Source organism: Petromyzon marinus, unplaced genomic scaffold (assembly GCF_048934315.1).
Source record: "Petromyzon marinus isolate PM22_M1 ecotype Great Lakes invasive population unplaced genomic scaffold, UKy_Petmar_22M1.pri1.0 PM_Scaffold_38, whole genome shotgun sequence".
NCBI lineage: Eukaryota > Metazoa > Chordata > Hyperoartia > Petromyzontiformes > Petromyzontidae > Petromyzon > Petromyzon marinus.
Window position 1 is genome coordinate 406,850 of NW_027423368.1, and position 20,258 is coordinate 427,107.

The following is a 20,258-nucleotide window of genomic DNA, read 5'->3' on the forward strand; positions in this document are numbered from 1 at the left end:
TGTCACCATAGACTCAGCACTGTCATAGACTCAGCACTGTCATAGACTCAGCACTGGCATAGACTCAACACTGTCATAGACTCAGCACTGTCATCATAGACTCAGCACTGTCAAAGACTCAGCACTGTCATAGACTCAGCACTGTCACCATAGACTCAGCACTGTCATAGACTCAGTACTGTCATAGACTCAGCACTGCCACCATAGACTCAGCACTGTCATAGACTCAGCACTGTCATAGACTCAGCACTGTCAAGACTCAGCACTGCCACCATAGACTCAGCACTGTCATAGACTCAGCACTGTCATAGACTCAACACTGTCATAGACTCAGCACTGTCATAGACTCAGCACTGTCACCATAGACTCAGCACTGTCATAGACTCAGCACTGTCATAGACTCAGCACTGTCACCATAGACTCAGCACTGTCACCATAGACTCAGCACTGTCATAGACTCAACACTGTCATAGACTCAGCACTGTCATGGACTCAGCACTGTCATAGACTCAGCACTGTCATAGACTCAGCACTGCCATAGACTCAGCACTGTCACCATAGACTCAGCACTGTCATAGACTCAGCACTGTCACCCATAGACTCAGCACTGTCATAGACTCAGCACTGTCATTGACTCAGCACTGTCATAGACTCAGCACTGCCATAGACTCAGCACTGTCATAGACTCAGCACTGTCATAGACTCAGCACTGTCACCATAAACTCAGCACTGTCATAGACTCAGCACTGTCATAGACTCAGCACTGCCCATAGACTCAGCACTGCCATAGACTCAGCACTATCATAGACTCAGCACTGTCATAGACTCAGCACTGTCATAGACTCAGCTGTCACCATAGACTCAGCACTGTCACCACAGACTCAGCACTGTCATAGACTCAGCACTGTCATAGACTCAGCACTGTCACCTTAGACTCAGCACTGTCATAGACTCAGCACTGTCATAGACTCAGCACTGTCACCATAGACTCAGCACTGCCATAGACTCAGCACTGTTATAGGCTCAGCACTGTCATAGACTCAGCACTGGCATAGACTCAGCACTGTCACCATAGACTCAGCACTGTCACAGACTCAGCACTGTCACCATAGACTCAGCACTGTCATAGACTCAGCACTGTCATAGAGTCACTGTCATAGACTCAGCACTGTCATAGTCTCAGCACTGTCATAGACTCAGCACTGCCATAGACTCAGCACTGTCACCATAGACTCAGCACTGTCATAGACTCAGCACTGGCATAGACTCAACACTGTCATAGACTCAGCACTGTCATCATAGACTCAGCACTGTCAAAGACTCAGCACTGTCATAGACTCAGCACTGTCACCATAGACTCAGCACTGTCATAGACTCAGTACTGTCATAGACTCAGCACTGCCACCATAGACTCAGCACTGTCATAGACTCAGCACTGTCATAGACTCAGCACTGTCAAGACTCAGCACTGCCACCATAGACTCAGCACTGTCATAGACTCAGCACTGTCATAGACTCAACACTGTCATAGACTCAGCACTGTCATAGACTCAGCACTGTCACCATAGACTCAGCACTGTCATAGACTCAGCACTGTCATAGACTCAGCACTGTCACCATAGACTCAGCACTGTCACCATAGACTCAGCACTGTCATAGACTCAACACTGTCATAGACTCAGCACTGTCATGGACTCAGCACTGTCATAGACTCAGCACTGTCATAGACTCAGCACTGTCATAGACTCAGCACTGCCATAGACTCAGCACTGTCACCATAGACTCAGCACTGTCATAGACTCAGCACTGTCACCCATAGACTCAGCACTGTCATAGACTCAGCACTGTCATTGACTCAGCACTGTCATAGACTCAGCACTGCCATAGACTCAGCACTGTCATAGACTCAGCACTGTCACCATAAACTCAGCACTGTCATAGACTCAGCACTGTCATAGACTCAGCACTGCCCATAGACTCAGCACTGCCATAGACTCAGCACTATCATAGACTCAGCACTGTCATAGACTCAGCACTGTCATAGACTCAGCTGTCACCATAGACTCAGCACTGTCACCACAGACTCAGCACTGTCATAGACTCAGCACTGTCATAGACTCAGCACTGTCACCTTAGACTCAGCACTGTCATAGACTCAGCACTGTCATAGACTCAGCACTGTCACCATAGACTCAGCACTGCCATAGACTCAGCACTGTTATAGGCTCAGCACTGTCATAGACTCAGCACTGGCATAGACTCAGCACTGTCACCATAGACTCAGCACTGTCACAGACTCAGCACTGTCACCATAGACTCAGCACTGTCATAGACTCAGCACTGTCATAGAGTCACTGTCATAGACTCAGCACTGTCATAGTCTCAGCACTGTCATAGACTCAGCACTGCCATAGACTCAGCACTGTCACCATAGACTCAGCACTGTCATAGACTCAGCACTGTCATAGACTCAGCACTGTCACCATAGACTCAGCACTGTCATAGACTCAGCACTGTCATAGACTCAGCACTGCCATAGACTCAGCACTGTCACCATAGACTCAGCACTGTCATAGACTCAGCACTGTCATAGACTCAGCACTGTCACCATAGACTCAGCACTGTCACCATAGAATCAGCACTGTCATAGACTCAGCACTGTCATAGACTCAACACTGCCATAGAATCAGCACTGTCATAGTCACAGCACTGTCATAGACTCAGCACTGTCACCATAGACTCAGCACTGTCATAGACTCAGCACTCTCATAGACTCAGCATTGCCATAGACTCAGCACTGTCATAGACTCAGCACCGTCATAGACTCAGCACTGCCATAGACTCAGCACTGCCATAGACTCAGCACTGTCGTAGACTCAGCACTGTCACCATAGACTCAGCACTGTCACCATAGACTCAGCACTGTCATAGACTCAGCACTGTCATAGCTCAGCACTGTCATAGACTCAGCACTGTCATAGACTCAGCACTATCATAGACTCAGCACTGTCATAGACTCAGCACTGTCATAGACTCAGCACTGTCACCATAGACTCAGCACTGTCATAGACTCAGCACTGTCATAGACTCAACACTGTCATAGACTCAGCACTGTCACCATAGACTCAGCACTGTCATAGACTCAGCACTGTCATAGACTCAGCACTGCCACCATAGACTCAGCACTGTCATAGACTCAGCACTGTCATAGACTCAGCACTGTCACCATAGACTCAGCACTGTCATAGACTCAGCACTGTCACCATAGACTCAGCACTGTCATAGACTTAGCACTGTCATAGACTTAGCACTGCCCATAGACTCAGCACTGTCATAGACTCAGCACTGTCACCATAGACTCAGCACTGTCATAGACTCAGCACTGTCACCATAGACTCAGCACTGTCATAGACTTAGCACTGTCATAGACTCAGCACTGTCATAGACTGAGCACTGTCATAGACTCAGCACTGTCACCATAGACTCAGCACTGTCATAGACTCAGCACCGTCATAGACTCAGCACTGTCATAGACTCAGCACTGTCACCATAGACTCAGCACTGTCATAGACTCAGCACTGTCATAGACTCAGCACTGTCACCATAGACTCAGCACTGTCATAGACTCAGCACTGCCACCACAGTCTCAGCACTGCTACCACAACCACAGTCTCAGCACTGCCACCAGAGACTCAGCACTGCAGCCTCAGACTCAGCACTACCACCACAGACTCAGCACTGTCAGAGTCTCAGCACTGTCAGAGTCTCAGCACTGCTACCACAGCCACAGATTCAGCACTGTCACCACAGTCTCAGCACTGCAGCCACAGTCTCAGCACTGCAGCCACAGTCTCAGCACTGCTACCACAGCCACAGTCTCAGCACTGCAGCCACAGTCTCAGCACTGTCACAGTCTCAGCACTGCTACCACAGTCTCAGCACTGCAGCCACAGTCACAGTCTCAGCATTGCTACCACAACCACAGTCTCAGCACTGCAGCCACAGTCACAGTCTCAGCACTGTCACCACAGACTCAGCACAGCCACAGTCTCAGCACTGCTACCACAGACTCAGCACTGTCATAGTCTCAGTACTGCAGCCACAACCGCAGACTCAGCACTGCAGCCACAGTCTCCGCACTGCCACCACAGTCTCAGCACTGCTACCGCAGTCTCAGCACTGTCACCACAGTCTCAGCACTGCTACCACAACCACAGTCTCAGCACTGCTACCACAGACTCAGCACTGCCACCACAGTCTCAGCACTGCTACCACAACCACAGTCTCAGCACTGCTACCACAACCACAGTCTCAGCACTGCCACCACAGTCTCAGCACTGCTACCACAACCACAGTCTCAGCACTGCTACCACAGACTCAGCACTGCCACCACAGTCTCAGCACTGCTACCACAACCACAGTCTCAGCACTGCTACCACAGACTCAGCACTGCTACCACAGTCTCAGCACTGCAGCCTCAGACTCAGCACTGCAGCCTCAGACTCAGCACTGCTACCACAACCACAGACTCATCACTGCCACCACAGACTCAGCACTGCCACCACAGACTCAGCACTGTCACAGACTCAGCACTGCCACCACAGACTCAGCACTGCCACCACAGACTCGGCACTGTCACAGACTCAGCACTGCCACCACAGACTCAGCACTGCAGCCACAGTCTCAACACTGCTACCACAGACTCAGCACTGCAGTCACAGACTCAGCACTACCACCACAGACTCAGCACTGTCACAGTCTCAGCACTGCTACCACAACCACAGTCTCAGCACTGCTACCACAGACTCAGCACTGCTACCACAGTCTCAGCACTGTCACCACAGTCTCAGCACTGCTACCACAGACTCAGCACTCCTACCACAGACTAAGCACTGCTACCACAGTCTCAGCACTGCTACCACAGTCTCAGCACTGCCACCACAACCACAGTCTCAGCACTGCCACCACAACCACAGTCTCAGCACTGCTACCACAGCCACAGTCTCAGCACTGCTACCACAACCACAGACTCAGCACTGCAGCCACAGTCTCAGCACTGTCACCACAACCACAGTCTCAGCACTGCTACCACAACCACAGTCTCAGCACTGCTACCACAACCACAGTCTCAGCACTGCTACCACAACCACAGTCTCAGCACTGCTACCACAACCACAGACTCAGCACTGCAGCCACAACCACAGTCTCAGCACTGCTACCACAGCCACAGTCTCAGCACTGCCACCACAACCACAGACTCAGCACTGCCACCACAGTCTCAGCACTGCAGCCACAGTCTCAGCACTGCTACCACAGCCACAGTCTCAGCACTGCTACCACAGTCTCAGCACTGCAGCCACAGACTCAGCACTGCTACCACAGACTCCGCACTGCAGCCACAGTCTCAGCACTGCCACCACAGTCTCAGCACTGCCACCACAGTCTCAGCACTGCAGCCACAGTCTCAGCACTGCCACCACAGACTCAGCACTGCTACCACAGTCTCAGCACTGCAGCCACAGTCTCAGCACTGCCACCACAGACTCAGCACTGCTACCACAACCACAGTCTCAGCACTGCTACCACAGACTCAGCACTGCCACCACAGTCTCAGCACTGCCACCACAGTCTCAGCACTGCCACCACAGTCTCAGCACTGCCACCACAGTCTCAGCACTGTCACCACAGTCTCAGCACTGCTACCACAGATTCAGCACTGCCACCACAGACTCATCACTGCTACCACAGTCTCAGCACTGCCACCACAGTCCGGTAATCTTCTGCGTTTTGCCCGTCACAGGCGACCTGCCGGCGTTTCCGGAGGTGCGGGGGGCCTCCGCTTGCTGTCCACCCGTGGAGGGGCTCCCCGTCAAGCGTGAAGACGGCTACGGCGGTGACGGTGAAGACGGCGGCGGTGAAGACGGCGGCGGTGACGGCGGTGACGGTGGTGAGGAGGTGCCGGGGGAGCCGGGGGGTGGGGCTTGGCGGCCGGTGAAGGTGGAGAGAGAAGACTGCGATGGCTGTGAGTGACCTCAGATTGACCTCTGATTGACCTATGATTGACCTCCGAGGTGACCTCCGAGGTGACCTCTGATTGACCTCTGACTGACCTCCGCGTGACCTAAGGTGACCTCCACGTGACCTAAGGTGACCTATGGGGGTGATCTCCGAGTGACCTGGGGTGACCTCCGAGTGAACTCTGACCTCTGAGTGACCTCTAAGGTGACCTTCGAGTGACCGCTGAGGTGACCTTCAAGTGACCTCTGAGGTGATCTTAGAGTGACCTCTGTTTGACATCTGCTCACTGTTCCCCTTAGAGTGCCCGTGACCTTGTTCTGGCAGGTCGCCACGGTGGTTACAGAGATGTTGACTACCTCGCCTGGTACGCAGGAGGTCGTGGGTTACATCCCAGACCCTGATGAGATGTTGACTACCTCGCCTGGTACGCAGGAGGTCGTGGGTTACATCCCAGACCCTGATGAGATGTTGACTACCTCGCCTGGTATGCAGGAGGTCGTGAGTTCCATCCCAGACCCTGATGAGATGTTGACTACCTCGCCCGGTACGCAGGAGGTCGTGGGTTCCATCCCAGACCCTGATGAGATGTTGACTACCTCGCCCGGTACGCAGGAGGTCGTGGGTTCGACCCCGACCCTGATGAGAAGTTAACTACCTCGCCCGGTACGCAGGAGGTCGTGGGTTCCATCCCAGACCCTGTGAGATGTTGACTACCTCGCCTGGTACACAGGAGGTCGTGGGTTCCATCCCAGACCCTGTGAGATGTTGACTACCTCGCCTGGTACGCAGGAGGTCGTGGGTTCCATCCCAGACCCTGTGAGATGTTGACTACCTCGCCTGGTATGCAGGAGGTCGTGGGTTCCATCCCAGACCCTGATGAGATGTTGACTACCTCGCCTGGTACGCAGGAGGTCGTGGGTTCGACCCCGACCCTGATGAGATGTTAACTACCTCGCCCGGTACGCAGGAGGTCGTGGGTTCCATCCCAGACCCTGTGAGATGTTGACTACCTCGCCTGGTACACAGGAGGTCGTGGGTTCCATCCCAGACCCTGTGAGATGTTGACTACCTCGCCTGGTATGCAGGAGGTCGTGGGTTCCATCCCAGACCCTGTGAGATGTTGACTACCTCGCCTGGTACGCAGGAGGTCGTGGGTTCCATCCCAGACCCTGATGAGATGTTGACTACCTCGTCCGGTACGCAGGAGGTCGTAGGTTCGACCCCGACCCTGATGAGATGTTGACTACCTCGCCCGGTACACAGGAGGTCGTGGGTTCCTACCCAGACCCTGATGAGATGTTGACTACCTCGCCTGGTACACAGGAGGTCGTGGGTTCCATCCCAGACCCTCATGAGATGTTGACTACCTCCCCCGGTACGCAGGAGGTCGTGGGTTCCATGTTCACCACAAGTGTCCGCGCGCGGTTAACGCAGAGATTCCTGATCCAGGTTTCCGTTTGGCGCTTGAACATCTTAATGCAACTCCCTGCTATTCCATTCGTGGTTCTTGCGGTAGAGCCCCGCTTAGGTAGATAATAAAATATGTTTTAAAATTTGGATTGAAGGCAGCCACTCGTCCACCAACTCACCCACCAACTCACCCAGCCACTCACCCACCAACTCACCCACCAACTCACCCAGCCACTCGCCCACAAACTCACCCACCAACTCACCCAGCCACTCGTCCACCAACTCGCCCACCAACTCACCCACCAACTCACCCAGCCACTCGCCCACCAACTCACCCAGCCACTCACCCAGCCACTCACCCACCAACTCGCCCACCAACTCACCCACCAACTCATCCACCAACTCACCCACCAACTCACCCACCAACTCACCCAGACACTCACCCACCAACTCACCCACCAACTCACCCAGCCACTCACCCAGCCACTCACCCACCAACTCGCCCACCAACTCACCCACCAACTCATCCACCAACTCACCCACCAACTCACCCACCAACTCATCCAGCCACTCACCCACCAACTCGCCCACCAACTCGCCCACCAACTCACCCAGCCACTCACCCACCAACTCACGCAGCCACTCACCCACCAACTCGCCCACCAACTCACCCAGCCACTCACCCACCAACTCGACCACCAACTTACCCAGCCACTCGCCCACCAACTCACCCAGCCACTCACCCACCAACTCGCCCACCAACTCACCCACCAACTCATCCACCAACTCACCCACCAACTCACCCACCAACTCACCCACCAACTCACCCAGACACTCACCCACCAACTCACCCAGCCACTCACCCACCAACTCGCCCACCAACTCGCCCACCAACTCACCCAGCCACTCACCCACCAACTCACCCAGCCACTCACCCACCAACTCACCCAGCCACTCACCCAGCCACTCGCCCACCAACTCGCCCACCAACTCACCCAGCCACTCGCCCACCAACTCACACAGCCACTCACCCACCAACTCACCCACCAACTCGCCCACCAACTCACCCAGCCACTCACCCACCAACTCACCCAGCCACTCACCCACCAACTCACCCACCAACTCACCCAGCCACTCACCCACCAACTCACACAGCCACTCGCCCACCAACTCACCCAGCCACTCGTCCACCAACTCACACAGCCACTCGTCCACCAACTCACCCAGCCACTCGCCCACCAACTCGCCCACCAACTCACCCAGCCACTCACCCACCAACTCACCCACCAACTCACCCACCAGCTTACCCACCAGCTTACCCACTCGCTCACTCACTCACTCACCCACTCACTCACCCACTCACTCACCTACTCACTCACCCACTCACTCACCCACTCACTCACTCACCCACTCACTCACTCACCCACTCACTCACTCACCCACTCACTCACTCACCCACTCACTCACCTACTCACTCACCCACTCACTCACCCACTCACTCACTCACCCACTCACTCACTCACCCACCCACTCACTCACTCACCCACTCACTCACCCACTCACTCACTCACCCACTCACTCACTCACCCACTCACTCACTCACCCACCCACTCACTCACCCACTCACTCACCCACTCACTCACCCACTCACTCACTCACCCACTCACTCACTCACTCACCCACTCACTCACCCACTCACTCACTCACCCACTCACTCACTCACCCACCCACTCACTCACCCACTCACTCACTCACCCACTCACTCACTCACCCACTCACTCACTCACCCACCCACTCACCCACTCACTCACCCACTCACTCACCCACTCACTCACTCACCCTCTCACCCACTCACCCACTGACTCACCCACTCACTCACTCACCCACCCACTCACCCACTCACTCACTCACCCACCCACTCACTCTCCTCCCTCTCCTCCCTCCCCTCCCACCCCGCACCCAGTTGGTTTGGGTCCCCCGCGGCTGATTGAGGCTGTGGTGGTGAAGAAGAAGGAGGTGAAGGAGGAGGTGAAGGAGGAGGTGAGGGAGGAGGTGAGGGAGGAGTTGAAGGAGGTGAAGGTGACTGAGCGAGCTCACTCAGTCTGGCGCTGGAGGGAGGTGAAACGTGAAGTGTTGGAACCTGGTGAGCCTCTTACACTGTACACGGCACTGTACACTGCACTGTACACTGTACTGTACACTACACTATTACACTACACTATACACTACACTATACACAACTATACACTACACTACTACACTATACACTACTATACACTACACTATACACTACACTACTACACTATACACTACATTATACACTACACTACTACACTATACACTACTATACACTACACTACTATACACTACACTATACACTACTATACACTACACTATACACTACTATACACTACACTATACACTACTATACACTACACTATACACTACTATACACTACACTACTATACACTACACTATACACTACACTATACACTACTATACACTACACTATACACTACACTACTATACACTACACTATACACTACACTACTATACACTACACTACTATACACTGCACTACTATACACTACACTATACACTACACTATACACTGCACTATACACTACACTACTATACACTACACTACTATACACTGCACTACTATACACTACACTATACACTACACTACTATACACTACACTACTATACACTACACTACTATACACTACACTATACACTACACTACTATACACTACACTATACACTACACTACTATACACTACACTACTATACACTACACTACTACAATACACTATACACTACTGTGCACTACACTACTGTACACTACACTATACACTAGACTACTATACACTACACTTCTATACACTACACTATACACTACACTACTATGCACTACACTATACACTACACTACACTACTATGCACTACACTATACACTACACTACTATACACTACACTATACACTACTATGCACTACTATACACTACACTACCATACACTGCTATACACTACACTATACACTACACTATACTACTATACACTACACTATACACTACACTACTATACACTACACTACTATACACTATTATACACTACACTACTATACACTACACTACTATACACTACACTATACACTACACTATACACTACACTATACACTACACTATACACTACATGACTATACACTACTATACACTACTATACACTACACTATTATACACTACACTATACACTACACTATACACTACACTATACACTACACTACACACTACACTATACACTACACTATACACTACACTACACACTACACTATACACTACACTATACACTACACTATACACTACACTACTATACACACACTACACTATACACTACACTACACACTACACTATACACTACACTATACACTACACTACTATACACACACTACACTATACACTACACTACACACTATACACTACACTATACTATACACTACACACTATACACTACACTATACACTACACCAGGGGTCACAGAACTTGTTTCACAGTGGGCCGGATAACTGACAGAATGATGAGCGTGGCCGGCATACTCATCCTGTTCAGTACTTGCGAGCCAAAACGAAAGCTTCGGGGGAAAAAAAGACGAAAATCTGAGCAGAACCAGAGGGTATGGTCCTGTTCGCATGGACCCTTGCAGTCGCCAAAGTTTCAAATCTAGAAACGAAAAAAACCGAATGTTAGCATTCCATGTCAATCGTGGGTGAGTGGCGTCCAATGCACACGCGCACACACACACACACAAAAAGACAAAGACAGCCAACCTTAAATTTCGATTTAAAGCTTTCGTGACTGCAATGATTCATCTTCTTTGGGTCTTTCGGTAAAGTCACCATCACGTAGAATGAGAATAAAATAATAAATTGATAAAATAAAATAACACGATAATAATATTCTCACGACGTTTCGGCCACAACACAAGCGGCCTTCATCAGGCGAAGGGACGAGACTGTCTGGTAGGACAGCGCTGGAACGTGGCTCTTTCACTCCAGTTCACTTACCTGTCACTGTCAACACAAAGAAATCCTTATTCATATTCTTAGCTCTTTCGGTAAAGTCACCACCACGTTGAAGGGAAACAATAAAATAATAAAATATATATAAAACAATAAAAATTATCGGGACGTTTCGACCTTAACACAAACGGTCGTCATCAGGTGTGGGGGAGGAGTCTACGTTGACTCCGCCTCCACCAGTAGACTCCTCCCCCACCCTTAGACTCCTCCCCCACACGTAGACTCCTCCCCCACCCTTAGACTCCTCCCCCAGCCGTAGACTCCTCCCCCACCAGTTAGACTCCTCCCACACCATATTCTTAGCTCTTTCGGTAAATTCACCACCACGTTGAAGGGAAACAATAAAACAATAAAATATATATAAAACAATAAAAATTCTCACGACGTTTCGACCGTAACACAAACGGTCGTCATCAGGTGTGTCGGTTTGCAATAAATTTATGAATTTATTATTTTATTGTTTCCCTTCAACGTGGTGGTGACTTTACCGAAAGAGCTGAGAATATGAATTACTGCAGTCGGGAAAGCTTTAAATAAAAATAAAAAATCCTTGTTACATACCTATAAAATGGACGACGGGCAAAAAAAAGAGGTGAATGTTTTCACGGAGCGTCGGAGCTGTGTTGACCGGCCGGAAAAAACAAAAATCCGTGTGTGTGTGTGTGTCGCCATGGAAACCACGGTGACGTGTTGCCATGACGTTGCCGTGGAGACCGCGGCGACGTCAGAGCGGAGGCGGAGCTACCACGGGCCGGGGAAGTACTTGGGATGTCGCGAAATGAGCAAACGTTACGATGAAGGAGACAATCTAGATGCAATCATTTAACATTTAACATTGGAAATTGGAAATTGAAGGCACGTAGCAGTCAGGAGGTCTCCGTACGCGTGAAGATCTCCCGGAATTCTAAACATATTTAAATTGTATCACAGCGTCTCGTATTCCACTAGTTTCATCAACCAAATTCAAGTACCGTCGGCGGGGCCTGATGGACTGATATCGCGGGCCGTAGTTTGGTGACCCCTGCACTACACTATACACTACACTATACACTACACTACACACTATTCACTACACTATACACTACACTACTATACACTACACTATACACTACACTATACACTACACTATACACTACACTACTATACACTACACTATACACTACACTATACACTACACTACTATACACTACACTATACACTACACTACTATACACTACACTATACACTACACTATACACTACACTATACACTACACTATACACTACACTATACACTACACACTACACTATACACTACTATACACTACACTATACACTACACTATACACTACTATACACTATACTATACACTACACTATACACTACTATACACTACACTATACACTACACTACTATACACTACACTATACACTACACTATACACTGCAGTATACACTACACTATACACTACACTACACTATACACTACATTATACACTACACTATACACTACACTACTATACATTACACTATACACTACACTATACACTACACTATACACTACACTACTCTATACACTACACTATACACTACACTATACACTACACTATACACTACACTATACACTATACACTACTGTACACTACACTATACACTACACTATACACTACACTATACACTACACTTTACACTACTACACTACACTATACACTACACTATACACTACACCAGTGGTTCTTAACCTGGGTTCGATCGAACCCCAGGGGTTCGGTGAGTCGATCTCAGGGGTTTGGCAGAGCCCCCGCCACGGAGGTCCGGACACACTTGAATTATTGTGTAAATTTGTGATGACACACACGGCCCGCTTGGCCATCACTGGCTGCAGATGATCATGCTACACTGCTTGGCCAATCAGCGCTGCGGGGAATTTAGTGCGTACTCAGTAGTCAACGTGTGACTGTTGTTGTCGTACGTCGTGTGATTTCTTTAATATTTTATCCATACTAACTATGTCGGGCAAAAGAAGAAAGTGGTCGGACGAATATGTACAACATGGATTCTCATGTATCACGGAACGTGATGGGAGTGAGCGTCCTATCTGCATGATTTGCAACGCCAAGTTGAGCAACTCTAGTCTTGCACCGGCAAAACTAAAGGAACACTTCTTGAAGCTGCATGGAGACGGGGAATACAAGAACACAACACTTGCTGAATTCAGGGTGAAGAGAGCCAGATTCGATGAAAGGGCCACTCTGCCTGCTCTTGGATTTGTACCTGTTAACAAACCGATCCTGACAGCATCGTACGAAGTTGCTTACCTGATCGCAAAGCAGGGCAAGCCACACACCATTGGTGAAACACTTGTGAAACCAGCTGCATTAAAGATGGCGAATCTGATACTCGGAACAGCGGCCGAAGGTAAATTATCCCAAATTCCCCTTTCAAATGACACCGTCAGTGACAGAATAGACGACATGAGTAAAGACATCTTGGCTCAAGTAGTCGCGGATCTGATTTCAAGCCCGGCAAAATTCAGCCTTCAACTCGACGAAACCACAGACGTTTCTGATCTAAGCCAGCTTGCTGTTTTTGTACGCTATGTGAAAGACGACATGATAAAAGAAGAGTTTTTATTTTGTAAGCCTCTTACAACAACAACGAAGGCAGCCGATGTGAAGAAGCTTGTGGATGACTTCTTCAGAGACAACAATCTTTCATGGGATATGGTTTCTGCAGTTTGTACGGACGGAGCTCCAGTCATGCTGGGAAGAAAGTCTGGTTTTGGTGCGCTAGTAAAGGCCGATGCACCACACATCATTGTGACGCATTGTATTCTGCACAGGCATGCGTTGGCAACAAAAACCTTACCTCCAAAAATGACAGAAGTATTAAAAACTGTGGTGGAATGTGTGAACTATGTGCGAAAAAGTGCTCTGAGGCACCGCATCTTCAGTGAGCTGTGTAAAGAAATGGGCTCTGAATTTGAGGTACTTCTGCTCCATTCTAATATTCGGTGATTATCCCGGGGACAGGTGCTGAATCGTGTTTTTGCCATGCGTGTGGAATTAGCCCTGTTTTTGCAAGAGCACCAACACTGCCATGCAGATTGCTTCAAAAATCCTGAGTTCATTCTCATTTTAGCGTACATGGCTGATATATTCGCAGCTCTCAATCATCTCAATCAGCAGATGCAGGGTGGTGGAGTCAATATCATGGAAGCGGAAGAACACCTGAAGGCTTTTCAAAAAAAGCTACCGTTATGGAAACGACGAACAGAGAACAATAACTTCGCAAACTTCCCGCTTCTGGACGACTGTGCAAGTAAGATCGAAGATGTGTCTGGAATCGGAGATATTTCTGTATCCACGGAACTGAAGCAAACAATTGCCACGCACTTAGATGAGCTTGCAAAGTCTCTCGACGGATATTTCCCTACAAGAGAGTCATATCCAGCATGGGTGAGACAGCCGTTCACGTTTGCTGTTGAAACAGCAGATGTCAATGATGAATTCCTCGACGAAATCATTGAAATTCAGCAGAGCCAGGTTCAACAGCAACTCTTCAGAACAACAACGCTCTCAACGTTTTGGTGTCGACAAATGAACAAGTATCCAGTTATTGCTAAGAAAGCCCTGGATTTTTTTTATACCATTTGTTACAACATATCTTTGTGAGCAATCCTTTTCGAGGATGCTGGACATAAAAACGAAGAAAAGGAACAGACTTTGCTGTGAAAATGACATGAGAGTGGCACTTGCCAAGGTGAAGCCACGCATATCTGAACTGATCTCTCAAAGGCAACAGCAGAAGTCACATTGATTTCCAGGTATGTAATTTGTTGTGAGTTTATGCATTGTGTTGGTTTTATTCTTTGAACAAGGTAATGTTCATGCACGGCTCATTTTGTGTACCAGTAAAAAACATATCTACGTCTTGAATTTGAAAAAAATCACATTTTATTTTTCACTAAAGAGGGGTTCGGTGAATGCGCATATGAAACTGGTGGGGTTCGGTACCTCCAACAAGGTTAAGAACCACTGCACTACACCATACACTACTATACACTACACTATACACTGCACTACTATACACTACACTATACACTGCACTACTATACACTACACTATACACTACACTACTATACACTACACTATACACTACACTACTATACACTACACTACTATACACTACACTACTATACACTACACTACTATACACTGCACTATACACTACACTATACATTACTACACTACACTATACACTGCACTACTATACACTACACTATACACTGCACTACTATACACTACACTATACACTGCACTATACACTACACTATACACTACACTATACACTACTGCACTATACACTATACACTACACTATACACTACACCTCACCACACGTTCCTCACCGCCTGCCCTCCGTGCCGTAGAGTCGGCGCCGCCACCGCCACCGCCACCGCCACCGCCACCGCCACCGCCACCGCCGCCACCACCGCCAAGCCTCGCTTGCCTCGCGTGCGGCAAGCGAGGCTTCCGCAGCACCCGCGGGTTCCTCGCCCACCTCCAGCGCCACGCGGCGTCACCGCCGGCGTCACCGCCGCCGCTGCCGGCGTCACCGCCGCCGCTGCTGCTGCCGCCGGCCCGGTGCGAGCTCTGCCCCTCCTCCGGCGGCGTCGATCTTCCTCCTCATGCTCCTCCTCATCATCCTCATCCTCCTCATCATCCTCATCCTCCTCATCATCCTCCTCATCCTCCTCATCATCCTACTCATCCTCATCCTCCTCATCCTCATCATCCTCCTCATCATCCTCATGCTCCTCATCATCCTCATCCTCATCATCCTCCTCATCCTCATCATCCTCCTCATCCTCCTCATCCTCCTCATCCTCATCCTCCTCATCCTCCTCCGCCACCACCGCACAAGTGCCCGGCGTGCGGCAAGGAGTTCCGGCACCGCCGCGCCCTGCGGACGCACCGACGGGCGCACCGCGAGGCCGCGCGGCCTCACCGCTGCGGCGTCTGCGGCGAGGCCTTCGCCTGCCGGGCCTACCTGGAGCGGCACGCCCGCGGACACGCGCCGCCGGCCCCGGCCCCGGCCCACGGCCGGGGCCGGGGCCGGGGCCGGGGCCGGGTCGGCGCCAGCGCGGACCGACGGACTCCGGCGGCGAAGCCGTTCCGGTGCCCGCTCTGCCCGTCGGCGTTCTCCGAGCCGCGGGCGCTCGCCGCCCACGGCCGGGCGCACACCGGCGAGAAGCCGTTCCGGTGCCCGGCGTGCGCCGCCGCCTTCGCCCAGCCGGCGAACCTGGCGGCCCACCGGGCGACGCACCGGGCGGCCGACAAGCGGCACCGCTGCGCCGAGTGCCGGGCCGCCTTCGCCCGGCCCTCGGACCTCGCGGCCCACGCCGAGACGCACGCCGGGGGGACGGAGACGCCGGCGGCGTCCGGCGGCTGCCGCCGGCGGTTCCCCTCGCCGGCGACGGCCGGCGAGGGGAACCGCCGGTGCTCCCGGTGCACCGCCGCTGCCGCCGCCGGCCGCGGCGGCGCGGTCGTCCGCCCGTCGCCACGGGCGGCTCCGTCTTGCCGCGTCAACGTCGCGGTGAGACAGCCGCCGGCGGCTGCGGCGGCGGCGGCGGCGGCCGTCTTGCCGGCTCGTCACCGGTGCGGCGTCTGTGGCGTGAGCTTCGCGCGGCCGTCGAGCCTCAGGGCCCACGGCAGGATGCACGGCGGGGCCGGCGGGGCCGGCGGGGCCGGCGGGCGGGGCCGGCGGCTGCGGCGGGGCGCTGCGAAGCGCTTTGAGTGCATCGTGTGCGGCGCCGCGTTCGCACGGCTGGACAGCCTCGTCAGGCACATGGCCGGGCACACCGTGTGAGGTGCACACACTCACAGACACACACACACACAGACACACAGACACACACACAGACACACACAGACACACACACAGACACAGACACACACATACACACATACAGACACACACACACAGAGAGACACACACAGACACACACACAGAGACACACACAGACACACAGACACAGACACACACACAGACACACACAGACACACACAGACACACACACACAGACACACACACACAGACACACACACACAGACACACACACAGACACAGACACACAGACACAGACACACAGACACAGACACACAGACACACAGACACACAGACACACACACACAGACACACAGACACAGATCCGCTCCTATCGCCTGAGGTTTGTTTTGCGAACGCAGAAAGCCGTAACCAGTCCCAGCACGCCGCGGTGTTCACCGCCACCGAGTTCACCGTCACCGAGTTCACCACCACTGAGTTCACCAGCCCCGAGTTCACCGCCCCCCAGTTCACCGCCAGTGGCGTGGCAGTGAACTCGGCCACACCCACCCACAGCCACGCCCATAGTCACAGCCACGCCCACAGCCACGCCCACAACCGCAGCCACGCCCACAACCGCAGCCACGACCACAACCGCAGCCACGCCCAGAGCCACGCCCACAACCACAGCTACAGCCATAGCCACAGCCACGCCCACAGCCACGTCCACAGCCGCAGCCACGCCCATAACCACAGCCAACTGCCACGCCCACAGCCACGCCCACAGCCACGCCCACAGCCACGCCCAAAACCACAGCCAACAGCCACGCCCACAGTCACGCCCACAGCCACGCCCACAACCACGCCCACAGCCACGCTCATAGCCACGCCCACAGCCACGCCCACAACCACAGCTAACGCCCACAGCCACGCCCACAGCCACGCCCACAGCCACGCCCAAAACCACAGCTACGCCCACAGCCACAGCCATGCCCACAGCCAGAGCCATGCCCATAGCCACAGCAACGCCCACAGCCACGCCCACAGCCACGTACACGCCCACAGCCACGCCCACAACCACGCTTACAGCCATAACCACAGCCACGCCCACAGCCACGCCCACAGCCACAGCCACGCCCACAGCCACGCCTACAGCCACGCCCACAACCACAGCTACAGCCACAGCCATGTCCATAGCCACGCCCACAGCCACATACACGCCCACAGCCACGCCCACAACCACGCCCACAGCCACGCCCATAACCACAGCCAACGCCCACAGCCACGCCCACAGCCACGCCCACGGCCACGCCCACGGCCACGCCCACAGCCACGCCCACAACCACGCCCACAACCACAGCTACAGCCACAGCCATGTCCATAGCCACGCCCACAGCCACGCCCACAGCCACGCCTACAGCCACGCCCACAGCCACGCCCACAGCCACGCCCACAGCCACGCCCACAGCCATGCCCATAACCACAGCCAACGCCCACAGCCACGCCCACAGCCACGCCCACAACCACAGCTACAGCCACAGCCACGCCCACAGCCACATACACGCCCACAGCCACGCCCACAACCACGCCTACAGCCATAACCACAGCCACGCCCACAGCCAAAGCCACGCCCACACCAACCCAAACAACTGAACTCTAGCGTGTAACGTCACCGTCTCCCGGGGTGACGGCGGTTGCCAGCGCCTCGCTGCACGATGCAATTAAAAACTTCGCCTGTCCCTGTGTCTCAGTGTCTCGGTGTCTCTGTCTCGGTGTCTCAGTGTCTCAGTGTCTCTGTCTCAGTGTCTCTGTGTCTCAGTGTCTCTGTCTCAGTGTCTTTGTGTCTCAGTGTCTCTGTCTCAGTGTCTCTGTGTCTCTGTCTCAGTGTCTCTGTGTCTCTGTCTCTGTGTCTCTGTGTCTCTGTGTCTCTGTCTCGGTGTCTCTGTCTCGGTGTCTCAGTGTCTCGGTGTCTCTGTCTCGGTGTCTCAGTCTCAGTGTCTCAGTGTCTCTGTCTCAGTGTCTCTGTCTCAGTGTCTCTGTGTCTCTGTCTCAGTGTCTCTGTGTCTCTGTCTCGGTGTCTCTGTCTCGGTGTCTCTGTCTCGGTGTCTCTGTCTCGGTGTCTCTGTCTCAGTGTCTCTGTCTCAGTGTCTCTGTGTCTCTGTCTCAGTGTTTCTGTGTCTCGGTGTCTCTGTCTCGGTGTCTCTGTCTCGGTGTCTCTGTCTCAGTGTCTCTGTCTCAGTGTCTCTGTCTCAGTGTCTCTGTGTCTCTGTCTCAGTGTTTCTGTGTCTCGGTGTCTCTGTCTCGGTGTCTCTGTGTCTCAGTGTCTCTGTGTCTCTGTCTCAGTGTCTCTGTCTCAGTGTCTCTGTCTCAGTGTCTCAGTGTCTCGGTGTCTCAGAGAGAGAGTGTCTCAGTGTCTCAGCGTCTCAGAGAGAGTGTCTCAGTGTCTCAATGTCTCAGTGTCTCGGTGTCTCAGTGTCTTAGTGTCTCAGAGAGAGAGTGTCTCAGTGTCTCAGGGAGAGAGTGTCTCAGTGTCTCGGTGTCTCGGTGCCTCAGTGTCTCGGTGTCTCAGTGTCTCAGAGAGAGAGAGAGAGTGTGTCTCAGTGTCTCAGCGTCTCAGAGAGAGTGGCTCAGTGTCTCAATGTCTCAGTGTCTTGGTGTCTCGGTGTCTCAGTGTCTCGGTGTCTCAGTGTCTCAGAGAGAGAGAGAGAGTGTGTCTCAGTGTCTCAGTGTCTTAGAGAGAGAGTGTCTTAGTGTCTCAATGTCTCAGTTTCTCACTGTCTCAATGTCTCATTGTCCCAGTGTCTCAGTGTCTCGGTGTCTCAGTGTCTCAGAGAGAGAGTGTCTTAGTGTCTCAGTGTCTTAGTGTCTTAGTGTCTCAGTGTCTCATTGTCTCGGTGTCTCAGTGTCTCAGTTTCTCAGAGAGAGAGTGTGTCTCAGTCTAACATGG

The 20,258-nt window shown here is 52.3% G+C and overlaps 1 protein-coding gene across 2 annotated transcripts in view; it reads left to right on the forward strand.

Annotated features, from left to right (window-relative positions):
* LOC116937376 (uncharacterized) overlaps nt 1–19,056 on the forward strand; it is a 35,744-nt gene extending 16,688 nt beyond the window's left edge. For both annotated transcript variants that reach the window (XM_076064321.1, XM_076064322.1), the window contains exons 3-5: nt 5,801–6,022; nt 9,392–9,571; nt 15,915–19,056. In XM_076064321.1, the coding sequence (XP_075920436.1) occupies nt 5,801–6,022; nt 9,392–9,571; nt 15,915–17,353 (1,841 nt within the window). In that variant the 3' untranslated portion in view covers nt 17,354–19,056. The remainder of the gene's footprint in view (nt 1–5,800; nt 6,023–9,391; nt 9,572–15,914) is intronic.
* Nucleotides 19,057–20,258: the final 1,202 nt, after the last annotated feature.